Genomic DNA, 24,877 nt, shown 5'->3' with positions numbered 1-24,877 from the left:
CACAACTCTATGATCAAACAATCTTCTACAAAGCAGGAAAAAATATCCAGTGGAAATCAGACAGTCTCTTCTATAATGGTGCTGGGAAAATTGGAAAGTTTTGTATAGAAGAATTAAATCCGACCATTCTCTTACACCATACATAAAGATGAACTCGAAGTGGATAAAAGATCTCAACCTGAGGCAAGAATCTATCAAAATTCTAGATGAGAACATAGGCAGTAACCTCTTAACATCAGCCACAGCAACTTCTTTCAAGACATGTTTCCAAAGGCAAAGGAAACAAAAGTGAAAATGAATTTTTGGGACTTCATCAAGATAAAAAACTTTTGCACAGCAAAATTAACAGAGGGACCAAAGAGGGAACCCACAGAATGGGAGAAGATATTCACAAATGACACTACAGACAAGGGGCTGATATCCAAGATCTATAAAGAACGCCTCCAACTCAACAGCCAATAATAGATTCACATTTAAAAATGAGAAGCAACATGGGGAGTTAGGGGGATAGGAGAAGAATAAATGAAACAAGATGGGATTGGGAGGGAGACAAACCATAAATGACTCTTAATCTCACAAAACAAACTGGGGTTTGCTGGGGGGAGGTGGGATTGGGAGAAGGGGAGGGGGCTGTGGACATTGGGGAGGGGAGGCGAACCATAAGAGACTATGGACTCTGAAAAACAACCTGAGGGTTTTGAAGGGTCAGGGGTGGGAGGTTGGGGGAACAGGTGGTGGGTAATAGGGAGGGCACGTTTTGCATGGAGCACTGGGTGTTGTGCAAGAACAATGAATACTGTTACACTGAAAAAAAATAAATAAAATAAAACAAAAACATCAAAAAAAAATGGGCAGTAGATATGAACAGACACTTCTCCAAAGAAAACATGGAAAAATGTTCATCAGCATTAGTCATCAGGGAGATTCAAATCAAAACCACATTGAGATACCACCTTACCCCTGTCGAATGGGCAAAATTAACAAGACAAGAAACAAGTGTTGGAGAGGACGTGGAGAAAGAGGAACCCTCTTACACACTTTACATTCTTTATTTTTTTAATTTAATTTAAAATTTTTTCAGTGTCCCAAAATTCATTGTTTTTGCATCACACCCAGTGCTCCATGCAATGCATGCTTTCGCTTATACCCATCATCAGCATCACCCAAACCCCCACCTCCTCCCCTCCAAAACCCTCAGTTTGTTTCTCAGAGTCCACAGTCTCTTATGGTTCATCTCCCCCTCTCAATTCCCCCAACTCACTTCTCCTCTCCATCTCCCAGTGTTCTCTGTTATTCCTTATGCTCCACAAGTAAGTGAAACCATATGATAATCGACTCTATCTGCTTGATTTATTTCATTCAGCATAATCTCATACAGTCCCGTCCATGTTAATACAAAAGTTGGGTGTTCATCCTTTCTGATGGAGGCATAATACTGCATTGTATGTATGGACCATAACTTCTTTATCTATTCGTCCTTTTAAGGGCATCTTGTTTCTTTCCACAGTTTGGTGACCATGGCCATTGCTGCTATGAACACTGGAGTATAGATGGCCCTTCTTTTCAGTACATCTGTAAATTTGGGGTAAATATCCAGTAATGCAATTGCTGGGCCATAGGGTAGCTCTATTTTTAATTTCTTAAGGAATCTCCACACTGTTTTCCAAAGTGGCTTCACCAACTTGCATTCACAACAACATTGTAAGAGGGTTCCCCTTTCTCCACATTCTCTCCAACACTTATTGCTTCCTCTCTTGTTAATTTTGGCCATTCTAACTGGTATAAGGTGGTATCTCAATGTAGTTTTGATTTGAATATCCCTGATGGTTAATGATGATGAACATTTTTTCATGATTACATTTTTATCTCACCTTAAATGCCTAGACTAGAACACAGTCCAGAAACCGTAATGGCAGCTCAGCTAATCTCAGTTTGTTTGTGACTTTTGGAAGTCCCCTGTTCACAAGCCCACATGAGTCCTAGATGTACTGGGGCACAGGATAATAAAACAGAACATAACAAAACAAAGCAAAAGAAAAAATGGTTTAAAAGATCCGAGGAGGGACTCCTGGGTGAGTCAGTCAGGTATGCATCTGCCTTCAGCTCAGGCCATGATCCCAGGGTCCTGGGATTGAGTCTGGCATTGGGTTTCTTGCTCAGCTGAGATCCTGATTCTTCCTTTGCCTGTAGCTCCTATTAGTTGTGCTCTCACTCTCTCTCAAATAAATAAGTAAATTTTTTTTTAAAAAACGTTGAAGAACTGTGAGAACACTCTCTCTTCCTCTACCTTAAAATCCCAGACTGGAGCAAAGTCCAGATCATGGTAAACTTGCAAGCCCACATTAGCCACTGTGCAGTACTGGGGCACAGAAAACAAGCTACAATTTTGCATTTTTATATTTTTTTAACTTTTAGGTTTTATTTATGTTTTAAAATTTATATTTTATTGTTTTACTTTTTTCTTTTTGTTTTGTTCTTTTTTCAAGTTCTCTTTTTTCTTTTTTTCTTCTATTTATCATTTTACTATTTAAATTTTTTATTCTTTTCCTTTATTTTATCCCTTAAAAAATTTACTCTTTTTCTTTTTTTCTCTCTGTGAAAAGCCATGGTTTAAGAGAATAATCAACATATATAGCCACAGCTCCAGCCAGCCAGAAAAATTCACCAAACACACATGGTCTGCATAAGGGACAACATACACAAGACCACGCCTTCAACTTTAGAAGTGGCCGTTTCTCCTAATCTATAGGAAAAACAAAACAAAACAAGACAAGACAAAGCAAAACAAAACACAGAAAGTCAAGTAAAATGGGAGACACAGGAACATGCTCCAAAATAAAGAATAGGAGGAAAAAAACTCAGAGAAATAATTAAATGAAATGGAGATAAGCAATATGCCTGATGAATATTTTAAAGTAATAATCATAAAATTACTCATGGGGCTGGAGAAAATAATGGAAGAGTTCAGTAAGAAATTTAATAAAGAGATAGAAGATATTTTAAAATATCAGAACTGAAGAATGAAATAAGTTAAAAAATACACTAGCAGGAAACAACAGGTTAAAGGATGCAGAACATATCAGTAACTTGAATGACAGGGTAATGGAAAGCACACAAACTGAACAGTTAAAAGAGAAAAATAATTTAACAAAATGAGATAGATCAAGAAATTATTTGGACAACTTCAAGTTAACTAACATTCATATTATAGGGGTCCCAGAAGAAGAGAGAGAGGTATGGAAAACTTATTTGAAGAAAAAATAACCAAAAACTTCCCTAACCTATGAAGGAAAATAGATATCCAAGTCTGAGAATCACAGAGAGTTTTAAATACAAAGAACCCAAGGAGGTTCCCACCATGATATATAATAATTAAAACATCAAATGTTAGAGTATCTTAAAGCAGCAAGAAGGAAACAAAAGTGCCTGCAAGGAGAAACCTCCAAGACTATCAGCTGATTTTTCAACAGAAACTTTGCAAATTGCTGAAAAGAAAAAATGCCTACAACCAAGTATACTCTACCCAGCAATGGTTTTTATTATTATTACATTCAGTTAGCCACTGTATAGTATGTCATTAATTTTTGGTGTAGGTCAATCAGTTAAGTGTCTGACTCTTGATTTCAGCTCAGGTCATGATCTCAGAGTCATGAAATGGAGCCCTGTGTTGGGCTCCACACTCAGTGGGGATTCTGATGGAGATTCTCTCTCTTTCTCCCCACTCTTCCCCCACTTGTTGTCTCTCTTTCTCTCCCTCTCTCAAATAAATAAATAAGGCTTAAGAAAAGAAAATTGTAGGCCAATATTCCTGATAAACACAGGTTCAAAACTTTCAAGCAAGTTATTAGCAAGCCTATTACAACAATAAAGAGAAGATACACTAGAAGAATCATACACCATGATTAGATGAGATTTATCCAGAAATAAGAGATGGTTGAACTGCATATCAATCAATGTGGTAAATAACATCAAAAGGATAAAGGAAAAAAATCAGATGAGCATTTCAATAGTTGCAGAGAAAGCATTTGACAAATTTCAACAATGATTTATGATAAAATATCAACAAAATGAGTTTAGAGGAAATATGTTTCAACAAATAAAGGCCACCTGTGTCAAGACTACAGCTAGCGTTATATATGGAGGTTAAAAACAAGAACTTTCCTCTAAAATCAGGAGGAAGACAACAATATTCTCCCTCATGATATTTATTTAACAATAGAATTCCAAACCAAAGGAACTAGCCAAGAAGAAGAAATAAAAATTGTTCAAATTTATAAGGAAGAAGGAAAGCAGTCACTATTAGTATATGGAATAAGATTATATGTAAAATAAAACCCTAAAGACTGCACTAAATATCTTATAGAACTAATGAATAAATTCATAAAGTTGCAGGATATAAAACCAATACCAAAATAAATGTTGCAGTTATATATACTAGTAAGCTCACAGAAAGAGAAATTAAGAAAAATTTCATCTGTAATTGCATCAAAAGAAAAAAAAATACCAAGGAACATGTTTAAACAAGCAGTTGAAACACCTGTACACTGAAAAGTATAAGACTTTTATGAAAGAAATAGAAGAAGAGGGGCGCCTGGGTGGCTCAGTGGGTTAAGCCTCTGCCTTCAGCGCAGGTCATGATCTCAGGGTACTGGGATCGAGCCCCGCATCAGACTCTCTGCTCAGCAGGGAGCCTGCTTCCACCTCTCTCTCTCTGCCCGCCTCTCTGCCTACTTTTGATTTCTCTATCAAATAAATAAATAAAATCTTTTAAAAATTTATAGAAGAAGACACAAATAAATAGAAACATATACCATGTTCATGCGCTGGAAGAATATTGTTAAAATCTTCATACTGCCTAAAACAATTCAATCCTTACTAAAATTCTAATGGCAAATTATATAGAACAAAAAAAAAATCCTAAAATTTGTATGAAATAACAACAGGCCCTGAATAGTCAAAGAAATCCTGAGAAAGATTAAAAGACATCATGCTCCCAGATCTCAAACTATTTAACAATTACAATAATCAAAAGATTATATTATTGGCATAAAAACAGACACACCCTAGTGCCCCAGCAGCCATCAGTTTGTTTCCTGAGTTTGAGTCTCTTATGGTTGTCTCTGTCTCTGGTTTCATCTTGTTTCATTTTTTCTTCTCTTCCCCTATGATCATTTGCCTTGCTTCTCAAATTCCACATATAATTGAGATCATATGATAATTGTCTTTCTCTGATTGACTTCAATTTTGCTTAGCATAATACCCTCTAGTTCCATCCATGTAATGAAAATGGCAAGATTTAATTTTTTGATAACTGCATAATATTCCATATTGTGTGTGTGTGTGTATGCATACCAAATTTTTATCCATTCATCTGTCGATGGACATCTGGGTTCCTGCCATAGTTTCGCTATTGTGGACATGATGGCTTTAAACTTTGGAGTACAGATGTCCCGTTTGTATATTTGAGGTAAGTAGTAGCTCAATTGTTGGGTCATAGGGTAGTTCTATTTTTAACATCTTCAGGAACCTCAATACAGTTTTCCAGAGTGACTGCACCAACTTGCATTCCCACCAACAGTGTAGGAGTGTTCCCTTTTCTCCACATCCTCACCTAAGTGTGTTTCCTGACTTGTTAGTTTTTGCTATTCTGATGGTGTGAGGTGGTATTTCATTGTGGTTTTCATTTGGATTTCCCTGATTCTGAGTGATGTTGAGCACTTTTTCATGTGTATGTTGGCCATTTGGATGTATTCTTTGCAGAAATGTCTGTTCATATCTTCTGCCCATTTCTTGATTGGATTATTTGTTCTTTGGGTGTTGAGGTGGGGAGGGTATGTGTTGTGGTGAGCACTAGGTGTTGTGTAAGACTATGAATCACAGACCTGTACCCTTGAAACAAATAATACATTATATGTTAATAATAAAAAAGAAAAATAAATAAAATTTTTTAACATTTAAAAAAGAAAAAGAAAGACACACATTTCAATGAAACACAATAGAGAGTCCAGAAATAAATCCATGAATATATAGTACATTAATTTATGACAAAGGATCCATGAATATATAATGGGGAAAGGATAGTCACAAATACTGTTAGGAAATCTGGACAGTCATATGGAAAAATAAATAAATAAATAAATAACCCCTATCTCATACCATACAAAAGAATTAGCTCAAAATGTGTTAAAGATTTGAGTGTAAGACCTGAAATTATACCATTCCCAGAAGATAAATAGACATGTAATCTCCTTGTCCTCAGTCATGGTGATTTTTTTAAATTTGACACCAAAAGCAAAGGTAATAAAGCAAAAACAAATAATTGGGACTATAACAAACTTATAAGCTTGTTCACAAGAAAGGAAAACAGCAAAATTAGAAGGCAACTTTCATATTGTTTTATCATTCATAGTCGCTAAGATAAGGAAACAAGCTAAATGTCTGTCAACCAATGAATGAATAAACAATGAAAAATTATAGAATGTGAGATAAAATGGAATGTTATTCAGCCTTAGAAAATAAAGATATCTTGTCATTTGTGATTACATGGATGGGTCTGGAGGACATTTGGCTAAGTGAATAAGTCTGACTGAGAAAGACAGTCACCATATGATTTCAGTCACATATGGAATCAGCCACATATGGAATCCCAAACACACTTGAATGCACAAAAACAAGAATCAGACCTATAAATACAGAAAACAAAATGATGTTCACCAGATCGGAGAGGGGTAGAATGATGGGCAAAATGGGTGAAGGAGAGTTGGGGATACTGTCTTCCAATTATGGAATGAACAAATCACAGGAATAAAAAAGGCACAACATAAGGACTGTAGTCAATGGTATTTAAATAATGGTGTATAGTGGCAGATGATGGCTATAGTTGTGATGGCAGTAGTATAACATATAAACTTATCAAAACACTATGTTGTATACCAAAACTAATGTAATATTGCATGTCATATATACTAATATATTCTTAATATTATTTGGAAAAAAAGTAAAAAAAAAACGTATAAAGTAGTCAAGCCTAGTGCCTGGTACACAGTAAAACTCAATAAATTAAGGAGGTAGATTAATATGTATGTACATGGTCAACATACACAAATTTGTATAAATCAATCATTCAATAAATAAATACAAGTTACTCTTCTAACATTTGTCTTGATTATACAGTATTATTTACCACTCACTAGTGAAGCTAGTTAGGAATTTATATTTGGACCTGATTTTTACACCTCCTGGTTTCAGTCTAGGGAATTACATTTTTTTCAGACACCTTCTCCTTAAGTCCTAAATGTTGACTTTATTTAATATTTTACTAGTGAAATTAATTATTAGCTGGGTAATTCAAAGTTTTACTTAAGATGAGTACTGGGTGTAATACACAACTAATGAGTCATTGACCACTACACCAAAAACTAATGATGTAGTATATGTTGGCTAAGTGAATTTGAATTTTTAAAAAAGAAAATGTTATATACATCAGAAAAAAAAGATGTTGGGGCACCTGGGTGGCTCAGTATGTTAAGCCTCTGCCTTCGGCTCAGGTCATGATCTCAGGGTCCTGGGATCGAGTCCCGCATCGGGCTCTCTGCTCGGTGGAGAGCCTGCTTCCTCCTCTCTCTCTCTCTGCCTGCCTCTCTGCCTACTTGTGATCTCTCTCTGTCAAATAAATAAAATCTTTAAAAAAAAAAAGATGTTAACTGGCGTTTATTATTAACTCTAGCATGCACATATGTGGTAAACATATTTTCAGAACTCAAATTTGAAAACTATTCTATCAATGAATTGCTGTACCAAGCAAATAGAACTTTCTTAGAGACTAACTTCTGTGTAGAAGGATTATTCAATCCTAAAATTATGAAAACAAACTCCTGTGGTTATGATTTAATATCAATAATGCTTTATCCTTTATATTGCAATGGCATTTATGTTTATAACATTACAAAATTATAAGTAATTGAAATATAATTACTCACACTTGGGAAATTATTTGAAAACAATATGTGGCATCTTCTCACAGAAAATGTATACTGTCAGTCAGTTAAATAGTAGTAAAATAAACTGGTTTTCTCTAGAACTTGGTATCACTGTTTTCAGTCTACAGGAAGGATGACAGAAATAACTTTAACCCAAGCACACCCTTTTACACTGTGGAAAGACCATCACTCAACTAACTCAGAGTTCACACTTGTTAGCAAATACCCATTTGGACATTACTACCTAGTGGCCTCAAACAAATTAGCTAAATTGTTGGTGCCTTAGTTTCCTTATGTGTAAAATGAGATAAAATGAATACCTGCCCTATAGTCAAGAATACTATAGTGTACACTTAAAAGAAATTGCTAAGAAGTATGATCTCAACATAGATGTTCCTACCACAATCAAACAAATTGAACAATCACCACCACAATAACAAAAATAGCATCTGTTTCAAAGAGTTTAATATATTTGAATAAGTTAATATACATAATATCATTAGAATAGTGACTGGCATATAATGTAAAATAAATAAACCAAATAAAATATTCCATAAAAAAACAGTGTATTTGTGAAAAACAATGCAAACTTCTTCACCTATGTTGGTTTATTCCTAAATTTGGTAATAATATCTTTGTTATTTTTAAACATTTTATTTATTATTTGACAGAGAGAAAGCAAAAGTAGGTGAACCAGCAGAGGAAGAAGGATAAGAAGGCTCCCCATTGAGCAGAGAGCCTTACATGGCGCTTGATCCCAGGACTCTGGGATCATGATCTGAGCCAAAGACATATGCTTAGCAGACTGAGACACCCAGATCCCTAATCTGGTAATAATTTCAATCATAATCCTTTATGTCCTTTGATGTAGGATCACTGAGGGCTTCTTTTCATGGGTTAAAAGTTATTTCTCTGGCCAAATTCTGGTTGAATCATGAGCACAAACACATGAACATATTTTGAAGTTTGTACATTTTAACTACTTCAGTGCACAGCTAGTAGCACTGTAAGTGCATATGAGTGACAGAAACTCTTCCAATTTTACTAGTATTTACTAGTATCATGTACTCTATATAACATAATAAATGTAAGTTGACTAAGATTTGCCAGCGAAGAGTTCACATAAGTCCTTATTAGTATAAGCTATGGCAAATTGCATTTTGAGCATTTTACTTAAATAATTTTTCATTCTAAAATATTTTTGTCTCATTTTTTCTTGAGATAGAGTAAAAAATTCATCTTTGAAAAAATATGGATCTACAAAACATTTTGTTTTGTTTTGCTCCATTTTGTTTCCCATGCCTACAGTGCTTTAAATGGAATAAAAAATGTGTGTGTGGACTCTGAGAAACAAACTGAGGGTTTTGGGGGGGGTTGGAAAGGCCTGGTGGTGGGTATTAAGAAGGGCACATATTGCATGGAGCACTGGGTGTGGTGCATAAATAATGAATCTTGGAACACTGAAAAAATAGAATAAAATTTTTAAAAAATGTATGTGTCATTATGGTCCAACAAATTGAGGGGTGATATATACACTACTCAAATATTTTGGAAGTTAAAGAGTGTCCATATCTTATATACTTCATTTGACTACAGAAACAATATTTTAAGCTAATTTTCAAAAACTCTCCCCCAAATACTGCAAGATCCTTATTTTCTAGTCATGAAATGATCAAGCGTGTCAAAAAAAAAAGGAAGAAAGAAAGAAAGGAATAACCCCTTTTGAAACTACCTGATAATTCACAACTTGTCAGAGCTAATTGGTGTAGGGGTGGGCCAGGCCAGCTAGATGGAGACAGCCAATCAGTGGGGCATGCATATATTTACTGAGGTGAGTTGCAATCCCATTGGCCACCTGTGTGTGGGCCGGGCTCAACCACCTCTATAAAGGCTGGTCTGTGAGACTGTGGGGAGTAGTAGCAGGAGGAGTTAGGGTAGCCGGTAGCAGGAGCCATTGGGAGCCGTTAGGGTAGTGGTAGTGTCAGGATTGTGAAGAGTGACAGTGCCCTTTTCATCGTCAGGAGCAGCATTGCTGGGAGCCTCGCCGCCCCAAGCAGTGGCGCTGCCAGGAGTGGCCTTGTTCTGGGGAGCGGCCTCACCACCCCAAGCAGTGGCGCTGACGCGAGCGGCCTCGCCACCGCAAGCAGTGGCACCGCCAGGAGTAGCCTCATCAGGAGCCAGCGGTGCAGCCTCATCAGGAGCAGCATTGCTGGGAGCCTCATCTGCAGCGGTGCCGCATGAGTGGCCTCGCTGCCCAAGCAGTGGCGCTGTCACTAGATGGCTGGGAAGTGGCCTCATCTGCAGCGGCCTCACCATCCCGAGCAGCGGTGCCTTCGGGAGCGGACTCATCTGCAGCAGTGCCACCATGAGCGGCTTTGCCACCCGAGCAGTGGCGCTGTCACTAGACGGCCAGGGAGCGGCCTCATCTGCAGCAGCCTCGCCACCCCAAGCAGCGGCACTGCCGGGAGCGGCCTCATCAGGAGTGGCCTGTGGTACAGTGAGGGTGAGGCAGGGAGCCTCCAGGAGGGACCTCAGGGCAAGGAGCCTGTGGCCCCAGCAAGGCTCAGGCACCTATGGTCAGTTTGATTTCTCATGCATGGGGCTTGGGCACCTACCGGTCAGTTTGATTTCTAATGCATGGGGCTCAGACACCTACCAGTCAGTTTCGTTTCTGATGCATGGCACGAAATAAAGCTTTGCTTGATTTTCGCTTTGTGTCAGTCTTGTTCCTTTGATCAAGGACCCTAACATTGGAGGCTCATCCAGGATCAAATGACGGGAACTGAGCCAGCATCGGAATTTCTGGAAAAAGCCTCTATTGATCTTGTCTGTCTGTCTGGTTGTGGAACTCCAGGGTATAGCCCACCGGGGAGAAGCTGGATGCAGCCATGCTCTCCAGGGCTGGAGTGGATGCAGGAATGCCCCATCCCTGTGCTGGTAAATCAACAGAGGGTTCAAGTCCCCCTGAGCGGTCAGGGTTTTGAGTCCCCCTAGACAGTTGAGGGATTCGAGTCCCCCTAGACATACGGGGGTTCAATTCCCCTAGATGGTCAGGGGGTAAAGAAATCCACCACCAGTGGCAGGTTCGGTAAGAATCATTGGGCCTGCAGTTGTCTTTGCCTGGTTCTTTTGTTGCCTGTTTTGTGGTTTGTTGTGTTTGCAGGCGACCAAGAAAGTCCCCACCAGCAGCAGGCTCTGAATGGGGATCGCCCAACCTGTGGTTGGCTCTGCCTTGATTTTATTGTCTGTTGTGTTGTTTGTTGTATTTGGAGAAATGGGACAAGCAGGGAGTAAGGGACCAGTGACACGACTAGGTCTTGCTTTCAAACATTTCAAGGATTTACAAGGTAAAGTCACTCAGTCAGATGATAAGGTTTACCCGGGAAAACTAAAAACACTCTGTCAATTAGAGTGGCCCACTTTCTACACAGGGTGGCAGCCAGAAGGAACATTTGCCTTGACTCAGATCTATTCTACCCTGAGTGAGGTCTTCTATCTATATCAAGACCAGGGGAGTCAAGATGGCGGGGAAGTAGGAGGAGGCACCATTTCAACCTGTACCCTAAAGTGAGATGATTACCTACCAAAGAACTCCGACCACCCATGAAATCAGCCTGAGATGAGAATTATACATGTCTGGATCTCTACAGGAGCAGAAGACGCCAGTGGGAGGTAAAGCAGACTGGGAACATCGGACTGATATTGGAAGATAAACAAAAGGGGGAGGGAGCCACCAGAGGTGACCAATTGGAAAGTAATACCCCAATACGAGAGTGCCCTGCATCTGGGGACCAGCATTAACTTGGAGTCTGGTTGAAAGCACTCAAAAAACAAAGAGCAGAGGATTGCGGGGGAGGGAAATAGTGGGAATCTGGGCTGTTAGGGACAGGGACTAAAGTCCCCAGACCCAGGAGAGCCTCCCCTGGTGCTGAGCCAGAGAGAGTGCAGCAGAGAAATCAGGTCTCCGTCCCTGAGCCGCCAGTGTGCCTGAAGGCCAGCATACCTGAGAACGAGTGGGGCCCAGCTCCCGTGAGGGGCTGGGAGCCTGGCCAGATGGCAATCCTGAAATGCATGCGTCCCACACCCTCCCTTGGGAGAGGTGCTCATAGGCATTAGCCTGGAGCCCTGGAATCTGGAAAAACCAGACATTCCCAGCCCGGGGCATTGGGAAAATCTCAGTGTGTAATTTCTGCTTGGAACCTCTCTGGCGGTCTGGAGCTGCCTAGACAGCCGCCGCTGCCCTGGTATTGGGTACAACGAGGAGCTCCTGCATCCCCAGGGACAGTGACTCAGAACCGACTCTGCCAGCAGCTTGGCAGAGCATTCTGAGGCTTCTCTCTGAGAGGGAGGTCTGGGTGCAGTTTGCTCTCCTCTAAAACTCCAAAAACCATCAAAAGCTGTCAAGGCGAGAGAAAACAGATGAAAGAATATAAAAACCCCCAGAGAACAAAAGCCTGAAAAAAACAGTTTCCACAGAGCCCACCCCCTTGAGGGGAGTGGGAGGACCTAACTCAGGGAACATCATTGTCTGAAAACCCACTTGGCAGGCCCCTCCCCCAAAAAACCAACCAGGAAGGAAGGAAAAAAAAAGAAGACGACAAGAGAACAACCACCACTACTTCATAAATACAACTTTTATTTTTAACTCTTTACCACTCTTCTGGTTCTTTTTTTTTAATACATACAGATAATTTTTTAACCGATTTACCATCACACTGAGATGTCCAGTACATTAATTTCCTTAATAACCTTCTAACCTGAACTTTTTGATACATACACCCATGTTTCTTTTTTTGCTTTTCTAATTTTTTTTAAATTCTTTTTTAATTTTAACTTAGTTTAGTCTAGTTTATTCTTTTTTAATTTTTATTTTCTACTATACATATAGAGTTAATCTTCAAGGTAATCCCCTTTCCCCAATCAATGCTACCCCTATAGGCAAACCAGTTTCTAATCCCCATATAACTTAGGAAAGTTGAGTCCCTTAACAAAAACATCAAGATACATCCAGGAAGAATCAAAATAAACTTCCTTGCCCACACTGAGAATTTATAACCACTCTCCCAATTTTTCCTTCTGCCAGTGTTTCTGTGAATTTGTGTTTGTCCTGATAATATATAAATCTTATACTTGGAGTTCATTCTGATGAGGTTCTTCCCTTTTTTTGCATATATCTATTATATATATATATTCTCTTGTCATATACTTTTATCAGTCTTTTTGTTTGTCTGTTTTTGTTTGTATACTTCATAAATCTTACCTTGGGGTCCATTTGGGCTGAGCCTTCTCTTTTATCTTCCCTTTTTTTCCTATCTCTCTCTCTCTCTCTCTTTTTCCGTTTTTCTTTTCCTTTTTTTTTCTTTCTTCTTCTCTATTTCTTTTTCTTTTCTTTTTTCTCTCATTTGGGTGGGGAATCCTGATTGCACAGAAGTGTTCCAGGGTGCACCTTGACTGCACCACAATTGATAAATCCAGCTGCATCTGTTCAGTCATCTCTTACCAAAATGACTAGGAGGAGGAATACCCAACAGAAGAAAAATACAGAGGATGGACATTCGGGAACAGAGCTAATGTCTATCGACATAGACAATATGTCAAAAAAGGAATTCAGACTAACAATTATCCAGGCAATAGCTAAGTTGGAGAAAGCCATGGATGACCAAACAGAATTGATTAGGGCAGAACTGAAAGCTACCAGGGATGATGTTCACAATATTAGGGCAGAACTGAAAGCCACCAGGGATGATTTTCAAAATGCTCTCAATGAGTTCCAATCTAATCTAAATTCTCTAAAAGCTAGGGTAACTGAGACAGAAGATAGAATTAATGATTTGGAGGAAAAACAGATAGAGAGAAAGGATGAGGAGGAAGCCTGGAACAAACAGCTCAGAAGCCACGAAAACAGAATCAGGGAAATAAATGATGCCATGAAATGTTCCAAGGTCAGAATTATTGGGATCCCTGAAGGGGAGGAAAAAGAAAGAAGTCTAGAAGATATAGTGGAAGAAGTTTTCTATGAAAATTTTCCCAATCTCATGAATGGAATCAACGTTCACGTACTAGAGGCAGAGAGATTTCCTCCCAAGATTTTAGATTCTCGAAAGTCCTCATGACACCTTATAGTTAAAATGGGAATTATGTTTCAAGAGAGACCCTCTTAAAAGCAGCTAGGACAAAGAAGCTCCTTACATACAGAGGAAAGCCCATTAGAATAATGTCAGACCTGTCCACAGAGACCTGGCAAGCCAGGAAAGGTTGGCAATATATATTCAGAGTACTATATCGAGACCAAATACCATACATAGTGGCCTGGTGATATATGATAGAAGAGCCATCGTCATGGCTCAAGTCCCACCTTCCCCCTGCTAATGAAACCATCTCTCTCCCTCTAAGACAGGTCAGAGCACCAAAACCATAACAGACAGATGAGTTGGAGCCAGGGAAAAAGACCGTCCTACCTCCAACGGATGTGGAGGATGTGGAATTTCCCCCCTTTATCTGTCCCCTAAATCTGACTCTCGGTCCCGAGATGCCTTTACCAGTCCATCTCATACGCGGTGGGGTCTACCAATGGGACCACCAAGCAGAGAGACCACTCTGATCCTTCCCCTTTCCTCTATCCCCCTCATCCTCCCTTTACCTCACCAGTACTGTCTGCACCAATGCTGCCTCTCTGTGAGGTTGCTCTACCGGATGGGAGAGGTCACCCCCACCTAAGCTATATCCCTTTCTCCTCTTCTGACATCTATAACTGGAAGACCCAACACAAATCCTTTTCTGTCTACCCTCAGGATTTAATTAGTCTCTTGGAGACTGTTTTTCTTACCCACCAACCTATCTGCATGGATATTCAACAGCTCCTTATGTCTCTCTTTAATGAAGAAGAGAGGGATCACATCATGAGAGAAACCCATAAGGTGATAAGTGAGAGACTTGGCAGGGACCTCGATCCCCACCGAATGGAAGACTACTGCCCAAGGGAACCCCCTCACTGGGATTCAAATTCCAATGAAGGCAAGGAGAGCTTATGTTTCTACCACCAGGCTCTACTGGGAGGCCTCTGTGCAGCTGCAAGGAGACCCATAAATTTATCCAAAATTAGTATGGTAATTCATGGTAAGAATGTGTCTCCAGGAGCTTTCCTAGAAAAGCTAATTGAAGCCTATAAAATGTATGGCCCAATCGACCCTGAGGCACCCGAAAATCAGAGGGCAATGAATCTTGCATTTGTTAGTCAGTCAGCCCCAGATATAAGGAGGAAACTTCAGAAAATCGAAGGATTTGAAGGGAAGAATCTGACTGAGTTAGTGGGAATAGCATTAAAGGTGTTTAACAACAGGGATGCACAAGAGGATGAAAAACAGACAAAAAAAACTGGTTAAGGTTTTGGCATTACATGAGGTGAGGAGGAAACAGGTTGGGGATAGTAAATGGAAGGAAAATCCTAAGCGCAGAGAAGGTAGGTGGGAAGACTTAGATTCAGATCAGTGTACTTACTGTAAGGGAAAAGGACATTGGGCCAGGCAGTGCCCCAAAAGGAAGACAGCAATGCTCGCCACCAGAGACAGGAGGGGCCATGGTTCAGAGCCCCTCCCCAAACCTCAGGTAAAAATTGAAGTGGAGGGGAAATCAGTTGATTTTTTTGGTGGACACAGGAGCCCAATTTTCATCATTACTTAAACCTATGGGAAAACTATCTGGAGAAGAAGTCTGGGTACAAGGAGCAAATGGCACAGAGAGACATAAATGGACAACAGAAAGGACTTTAATTTGGCCTCAGGAGTAGTTAAACATCGATTTTTGATCCTCCCTAATGCCCCATATAACTTGATGGGAAGAGATCTCCGCCATAAGTTAAGAGCTGGCATTCAGTTATTGGAAGGAGACATGACTGTAACCTTGAGACAACTCACTGTACAGGTGCTTATGGCAGCAGTAGATGAATACCTCCTTTACAAGCCAGTCTCAAATCCAGAAGAGACGGAAGAGGGGAGCCTTCCCCAAATCCTACAGGTCGAGTTTCCTGAGGTCTGGGCAGAAGGGAAGCCCCCTGGCTTGGCCAAGGAACAACCTCCAGTGGAGGTACAATTAAAGGCGATGGCTATGGCTATTCACATTCAGCAGTACCCCCTTCCCCGGGAAGCAAAGGAAGGGATCAGAAAACACATTAACTGCCTCCGAGGAGATGGGATCCTAGTTCCTTGCAAATCTCCATGGAACACACCTTTGCTGCCCATCAAAAAGACCAAGACTGGGGAGTACCGACCTGTTCAGGACTTGTGGAAAATTAATAAATGGGTTGAAGATATCCACCCAACAGTGCCTAACCCCTATACCCTACTCTCCCTCCTGGGCCACAAAAGAACTTTGTATACCGTCTTAGATCTCAAGGATGCATTTTTCTGCATATCTTTAGCAAAGGAATCTCAGCACCTTTTTGCTTTTGAGTGGTCCAACCCACAGAAAGGGTTTCAAGGCCAACTCACCTGGACAAGACTTCCCCAAGGATTCAAGAATTCACCCACCATTTTTGATGAGGCCCTACACGAGGATTTGCGTGAGTACAGAACCTCCAACCCAGGAGTCACTCTTTTACAGTATGTTGATGACTTGCTGATAGCCGCTGAGAACTATGAGTCTCATAGTTCTTGCAGGGGACAAGAGCTCTCTTACAGACTCTGTAGGAAAAAGGGTATCGGGTGTCAGCAAAGAAATCACATCTCTGTCAGAGCCATGCCACTTATCTAGGCTTTGATCTTCACGAGGGAGTGCGTTCACTGAGTCCAGGAAACAGGTGATCACCCAATACCCTCGCGCCACTACGCCCCAGCAAGTGAGGGGTTTTCTTGGGACAGTGGGCTACTGTAGGCTGTGGATACCGTGGTTTGCAGAGATTGCCCGACCTCTCTACGAACTGGCAAAAGGGGGGCTCACTATGATAGAGTGGACAGCTGAGGCTGAAGGAGCATTTCAGGAATTACAAGCAGCCTTACTGCGTGCCCCAGCATTGGCCATCCCGGATGTTACCAAGCCTTCCACTTGTATGTGAATGAAAAAGCAGGAGTGGACAAAGGAGCTTTAACTCAAACCCTGGAGCATTGACAAAGGCCAGTAGATTATCTTAGCAAGAAACTAGATCCAGTAGCAGCTGGGTTCCCCCCTTGCCTCCACATAATTGCTGTCATGGCCCTCCTGGTCAAGGACACAAGTAAATTGACTTTGGGTCAAAATCTCATCTTGACCACCACACACGCTATCGAGGGCCTTCTCTGGACTCCACCAGGCCGATGGATGACAAATGCACGAGTGATGGGGTATCAGGCCCTCCTCCTCAATGAACCAAGAGTGACCTTCCGGCCCCCAGCGGTGCTAAATCCAGCCACGCTGCTGCCAGAGGAGCTGGCTGACCACCCACATGACTGTGGGGAGGTCCTAACCCAAGTTTCAGGAATAAGCCTGGATCTCAGAGACATTCCCCTCCTAGATGCTGAGATGACTCTGTTCACAGATGGGAGTAGCTACGTAATCAATGGAAAGAGGTATGCGGGGGCTGCAGTAGTTTCTCCTTAGCAGAAACTCTGGACAGCAGCCCTGCCACATGGAACTTCGGCACAAAAAGTGGAACTGATTGCACTCACTAAGGCATTGCAGATGGCCAAAGGTAAAACCGCCAACATGTATATGGACAGCAGGTATGCCTTTGCTACTCTCCATATACATGGTGCTATTTATAAAGAAAGGGGCCTATTAACAGCAGAAGGAAAATGAATTAAAAACAGAGGAGAAATATTGGCTCTCCTCCAGGCTATTTGGGACCCAAAAGACGTGGCCGTTATGCATTGCCCGGGACACCAAAAGAGGACTGATCTGATTTCAAAAGGAAACCAATTAGCAGATCAAGCCGCAAAGCAAGCAGCCCAAGAAACAGTGCAAGAACTGGTTACACTCCCAGTTCCAGCCCTACCAGAAAAACCGAACTATTCAGAAGAAGATTTAAAGTATTTACAGAAATGGGTTAAATTGGACTATGAAGAGGACTGGGCTAAGACTGAAGCAGGAAAAATAATTCTTCCTCGAAGACTAGGCAAAAAGTTAGTAGACCAGATGCATCAGGGTACTCATTTGGGGATACACAAACTCAAGGAGCTTATAGGCAAGCAGTTCCAGGTTTCTAAATTAGGGCGTATGGTTCAGGATGTAGTTGATAGATGTGCTCAATGACAGGCAGTTAATGTGGGAAGAACTAAAATGGGAAGAGGGAAAGGAGAAAGAGGTAAGGAACCAGGAATTTATTGGGAAATAGATTTTACAGAAATGAAACCTGGAAAATATGAGCACAAGTACATGTTAGTTTTTGTAGATACCTTTTCAGGCTGGGTAGAGGCTTTTCCCACCAAACATGAGACGGCAGGAGTGGTAGCCAAAAAGCTACTAGAAGAAATAATTCCTAGGTTTGGGCTGCCTCTCACAATCAGGTCAGACAATGGCCCTGCATTTGTGAGTTCAGTCTCACAGGCATTGGCCAAGGCCATGGGCACTAATTGGAAACTATATTGTGCCTACTGGCCCCAGAGTTCCGGGCAAGTGGAGAGAATGAACCGGACTCTTAAAGAGACCTTGACAAAACTAATTCTGGAGATTGGCGCCCTCCTCAGGGCACGATGTACACCCTATTTAAGCAAGGTGTCCCCATTTGAAATAATGTTTGGGAGACCCCCCCCCAATCTTCAACTACAAGAAGTTGCCCTAGCAGAAATGACTGACCAATCTGTACTGCAGTCACTGCAGGCATTACAGTCTATCTTAAAAAAAGCCCACTCAGGGATCCTGACTGCCCGCACTGGGATGGAGGCCGAGGTGGAACCACATCCTTATCAACCCGGGGACTTGGTTTGGATACATCGCTATCAAGTGGGAAACTTGGAGTCTTTCTGGAAGGGACCATTTACTGTTATCTTGACCACCCCCACAGCAGTAAATGTAGAAGGCATTAGGGCCTGGATTCATGCGGGTCAGGTCAAACGAACTGAGGACGAGAACACCCCCCAGAGACGGAAGCTGCAGCCGACAGACCCTGTTGACCATGGACTAAAGCTAAGGCTAAAAAACCCTGAGTTTATTTTTGCTCCTATTGTTACCTGTTGAAAGGTCAAGGATTTGACTAATTTCCAAAGAAAAGGGGGGGATATAGGGGTGGGCCAGGCCAGCTAGATGAAGACGATCAATCAGTGGGGCATGCATATATTTACTGAGGTGAGTTGCAATCCCATTGGCCACCTGTGTGTGGGTCGGGCTCAACCACCTCTATAAAGGCTGGTCTGTGAGACTGCACGGGGGAGTAGTAGCAGGAGGAGTTAGGGTAGCTGGTAGCAGGAACCATTGGGAGCCGTTAGGGTAGTGGTAGTGTCGGGGTTGTGGAGAATGACAGCGCCCTTTTCATCATCGGGAGCAGCATTGCTGGGAGCCTCGCCACCCCAAGCAGTGGCGCCACCGGGAGCAGCCTCATCTGGAGCGGCATTGCTGGGAACCTCATCTGCAGCGGTGCCGCCACGAGTGGCCTTGCTGCCCGAGCAGCGGCGCTGTCACTAGAAGTCCTGGGAGCTGCCTCATCTGCAGCGGCCTTGCCACCCCAAGCAGCAGCGCCGCCGGGAGCGGACTCGTCAGGAGTGGCCTGTGGTACAGTGAGGGTGAGGCAGGGAGCCTCCAGGAGGGACCCCAGGGCAAGGAGGCGGTGGCCCCCAGCAAGGCTCAGCACCTACCGGTCAGTTTCATTTCTGATGCATGGCGTGAAATAAAACTTTGCTTGATTTTTGCTTTGTGTCATTCTCATTCCTTTCATCCCTAACAATTGGAAATGGGTAAACATGCAACCAAATTTGTGGTTTTATGGAATATATTCAACAAGGCCCAGCTTACACCCCAAAAGCCCATAATTCCACTTGGAAAAGTCCATTCCACTTAGATCAACACTATTCAGCTCATCTTCCTACTCTCCTGGTCTTCAACCAAGTGTTGCTCTTCTCCAATAGATTCCCAGTGATTTAACTTTTCTACAATCCAAATCTGGTCATTTTGTTATCATTTGTAAATGTCTTGGTCATGAAAGGACAAGAAACGAAGGTATAAGGTGAACCAGGAAGGAGGTGCTATTGGGACATTTCTCTCCTGTTTGGTCAACCACCTGAACTTTGCTTATAGTGCTCCTTTATTGTGGCATCATGTCGTCGCTCCTTGAGCAAGAACCCTGGTCCCAGCCTCCTGTACTCATATGAAGGTAGCATCTGGTCACCATTCAACACTGAGATCGAGGGTCTCCTTCCAGCTTCTTTGTTTGGCTGAATTCACATGTCATAGGTAGAACAGGTATGTCCTTATGAGCTATGCCTTTTCTACATGAGCCTCAAAATAATTTGTGTATTTTACTACAACTATTTTCACAAACTACACTTATAGACCAAATCCCTTAGGGATAGTAGACATTTGTTATTTATATGTTAAATTCAGTTTGCTATTAGTTATTTGTTTATTTTATCATAAGATGTGCTTTTTGAATAAATGAAAGATTTGTTGTTTGATGGTCTTCCTCTGCTTGTTTGTATAAATGACATACTTCAAATCTCAGCTGGTATTACTTTATGCTGGAAAGCTGCCCTAAGCCTGGCTTCTTGGGATTAATATTTTTCACACAGTACATTCTACCACAATGTACTAATGATTTCAGAGAGATAACAGCCACTGAATGTCTTCAGTTTTGAAACCTAAGGAATGAAATCGATCTAATTAAACAGCACAACAACTGGATTGATGCAGTAATGATCAGCCATGTTAATTTTTGAATGATTTTCAAGATTTTTCACTTAAAATGACACTATGCATCAAGGACAAATTTTTAACATAGCCAAAAGTTTGATACTTTATATTTTATTCCCAAGTAATTTCAAATTTGTAGAAAATTAGTATGAATAGTAAAAGTAGTATTAATATTAATAATAGTACAATAAAGAATTAATATACCTTTTTCCTAGATTCAAGTATTAGCATTACACCCCATTTGATTTATCACTTCTCTCTCCATCTGTCTGTCTCATATCACCTTATGACCCTTGTTTGTGAATATCTTGATATGTATTTCATACAAATATGAGTATTTTCCCACAGAATCACAGTGCAGTTGTAAATTTCAGAAAAATATAACATGGGTACAATGCAATTGTACAAATATTTTGAATACAGAAGTGTAAAAATGAAGAGCTTTTCAGTATAAGGAAACAATTCCTCTGAAAGGGATGAATAGGTGTTGACATATGGTATGAGAACCTGAAGAATAACGTTGGCATAAGATCCTAAAGTTCTAATTTGTAGCATGAAGGAAAAGAAACAGTACAAATATTTCCTACTTTATACTTTCATGTAAGACAGATCCCACATTCAACATTTTTTTTAGAGCCCTTGTTACATCCTTATTCCTAAGACTATAAATTAAAGGATTTAGAACAGGAGTGAGTATAGTGTAAAAGACAGATACAATCATGTCCTTCTTTGGGGTGTGATAGGAGGTGGGAAGCATGTAGGTATAGACAGCAGCACCATAGAAGAGGATGACTACCATCATGTGGGAAGAACAAGTGGCAAAGGCCTTCTTCCATCCCTCTGCTGAGTTCATCCTGTGGATGGTGAAGAGGATGAAAGAATAGGAGCTTGAAATGATTGTCACAGGGATGAGGAGCATGAGAACACAGCACAGGTACATGAGGGTCTCATAGAGGGAAGTGTCTGAGCAGGAAAGCTTCATTACAGCAGGGACCTCACAGAAGAAATGATGGATCTCCCGGGATCTACAGAAGGGGAAGGTCATGCTGACGGATGTGAGCATAAATCCATCCACAGATCCTAGAAACCAGGAAGAAGACACCAAGAGGAGACACACCCTATAGTTCATGAGGATAGGATAACGGAGTGGATGGCAGATGGCCATATAGCGGTCATAGGCCATGGCAGCTAGAAGGAAAAATTCTGAACCTCCTAGTGTCAAATAAAGAAACATTTGCATCCCGCATTCAGGGGCTGAGATCTTATTCACTCCTATGACCTGGTCCATGAGCATCTTGGGCACAGTGACAGAAATGTACATCACATCCATGAGAGACAATTGGGTGATAAAAAAGTACATGGGGTTGTGCAGGTGAACATCACACTGTATCAGAAGGATCAGGATGGTATTTCCAGACAAGGCCATTAGGAAAACCACAAAAATGACCACACAAAGAAGAGTTGGGTGGTTGGATTGACTGAAGAGTCCCACTAGTTCAAAATCTAATCGTCCAGTATGGTTGGCCACCCAAGTGGTATTCTCCATTGGATTTTACCTGAATCACCAAGGAGAACTGTAGAGTTAATAGATCACTCATGGCATATGACAACCTGAAATAAAATTTTAGTGAGCTTGTGTGTGTGTCTGTGTGCATGTTTACACACAGGAACCCAGGGTACTAATAAAGAGAAATTCCAAGGACTTGCAAATTGTAGGAGTATAAATTACCTGTAATTGAACAAATTTAATAGAAATTTAGGAATTCACAAATCAAAAATACAGTACCTTAGGGGAACCTGAGTGACTTAGTTGGTTAAGTCCCCAACTTTTGACCAAGTTTTTTTTTTTTTTTAATATTTTATTTATTTGACAGACAGAGATCACAAGCAAGCAGAGAGGCAGGCAGAGAGAGAGGGAGCAGGCTTCCTGCTGAGCAGAGAGCCTGATGCGGGGCTCGATCCCAGGACCCTGAGATCATGACCTGAGCCGAAGGCAGAGGCTTTAACCCACTGAGCCACCCAGGTGCCCCTTGACCAAGTTTTGATCTCAGGGTCAGAGTTTGAGAACTGCTCCACTAGACTCAATACCAAGCAGGGAGACTTCTTGAGATTCTCTTTCTCCCTCTCCCTTTGCCCTGTCTCCTGTTATCTTTCTCTCTCTGTAAAACAAAAACAAAAACAAAAAGCAAAACCAAAAAAATACATCTTTTAAAAAAATATTCATGCCTTAATAATTCCACTACTGGTTATGCATTTCCCCAAATAAAGCAAAAACACTAATATATGGACATATATGTTTATTTTAATTTTTACCAGATCTTCATATGACCTTTTTTAACATTTTTATTCAAATTCCAGTTAGTTTTTATACAGTGTAATTTTGGTTTCAGGTGCCACATACAATGCAATATTGGTTTCAGGTACACAATATAGTGATTCAACACTTCCATACAACACTTGGTGCATACCACAACATCTGCATTCTTTAATCTCCATCACCTATTTAATCCATCCCCTTCCCACTTCCCTTTGGTAACCATCAGTTTATTCTCTATAGTTGCCTCTCTCTTTCCCCCCCTTTACTTATTTGTTTTGTTTATTAAATTCAACATATAAGTGAGATCATCTGACATTTGTTTTTCTCTGATTAACTTAGTTTGCATAACTTATTCTCTAGCTCCATCCATAACAATGCAAATGGCAAGATTTCATTCATTCATATATTTATATATGTACCCCTATTCTTATGCTATTCTTATTCACAATAGTTAAGATATGGAAACAATCTTTCCATATGGAATCTAACTGTCCATTAATAGATGAATCTTTAAGGAAGGAGTGGTATGTATGTGTGTGTTTGTATATTCCGTGCAGACAATGGACTATTATGCAGCCATAAAATCCATAACATTGTGCCCTTTGTAACAACATGGATGGGCCCACATGGTATTATATTAAGTGAAGTAAGTCAGACTGAGAAAGACAAATGCCACATAAACTCAGTTCTGTATGTGGAATGTAAAAACAGAAATGAATGAATAAGCAAAAAGCTAACCATATGTGTAAATACAGAGAAGAAACTGATGGTTGCTAGGGAAGAAAGTGATGGAGCAGTGACAAAATGGGTGAAGAAGAATGTGAGATACTGTCTTCCAGTTATGGAATAAATAAGTCACAGGAATAAAAGGCTCAGCATAAGGAATATAGCCCATTAATTGTATATTTTGTTTTATTTTTTGTATTTTTTCCTTCATTTTTATTTTATTATTTCTTTAAATTTGAGTATAGTTTACAATGTTCCATTAACAAGTTTATACACTATGCTATATTCATCATAAATACAGCTACCATCTATCCCATTGCATTTTTATTAAAATATTGACTGTATTCCTGTGCCTTATCATTCTATAATTAGGGGCCTGTACCTCCTTCTCCCCTTCACCCATTTTGACCCACTCTCCATCACCCTGATAATGTCTCATGACAGATGGTAAGTACACTTGTTGTGAACATAATAACTTAACCTTGTGAATCACTATGTTGTAAATATAAAGCTGATGGAACACTGTGTGACGAGTATATTCAAATAAAAATATTTTTAAAAGGATATTGGTAGGGGGAGGGAAGCAAGATGGCAGAAGATTAGAGGATCTCATTTCATCTGGTCCCTTGAATTTAGCTGGATAACATTCCAACCATTCTGAACACCTATGATTTCAACCATAGATGTTTAAGAAAATAATTTTTGGATTCTACAAATAGTAAAAAGACCACTTTTTATAAGTTAGGAGGTATGGAGAAGTGAATTTGATGGGATAGTTGGATGACAAATGGTGGGGAGTGGGATCTTCCATGAGGGAGCTACCAGAAAGTGATATAGCCTGAGTGCAAAATCAGAACTTTTAGAAGTCTGCCCCAGTAAAAGACATCCCTGCCTGAAAGATGTTCATGTGGCAAAGCAGGGAAGAATCCTAGGTGGGAGGCTGTGGTTTCAGGAAATCCAGGGTTACAGAAAGAATAAGAGTTCCTGAATCAGCAGAGTTTCCAAGCATTTGAGCAGGAAACAGTCTATGGTCAGTGAGCCTGGG

At 40.7% G+C, this 24,877-nt stretch overlaps 1 protein-coding gene across 1 annotated transcript; it reads right to left on the bottom strand.

Annotated features, from left to right (window-relative positions):
- Positions 1-21,372: 21,372 nt before the first annotated feature.
- Positions 21,373-22,335, bottom strand: LOC123936096 (olfactory receptor 2T29-like). The gene has a single exon (XM_045996865.1). The coding sequence runs from the start codon at positions 22,333-22,335 to the stop codon at positions 21,373-21,375; it is 963 nt and encodes a 320-aa protein (XP_045852821.1).
- Positions 22,336-24,877: the final 2,542 nt, after the last annotated feature.

Source organism: Meles meles, unplaced genomic scaffold (assembly GCF_922984935.1).
Source record: "Meles meles unplaced genomic scaffold, mMelMel3.1 paternal haplotype, whole genome shotgun sequence".
In the NCBI taxonomy this organism is placed as follows: Eukaryota; Metazoa; Chordata; class Mammalia; order Carnivora; family Mustelidae; genus Meles; species Meles meles.
Note: the sequence above shows the minus strand (reverse complement) of the source record. Positions and strands in the feature narration are given on the sequence as shown.

Bases quoted from the DNA above. Each gene is read 5' to 3' on its own strand.
- LOC123936096 (XM_045996865.1), bottom strand. From the start codon at position 22,335: ATGGAGAATACCACTTGGGTGGCCAACCATACTGGACGATTAGATTTT.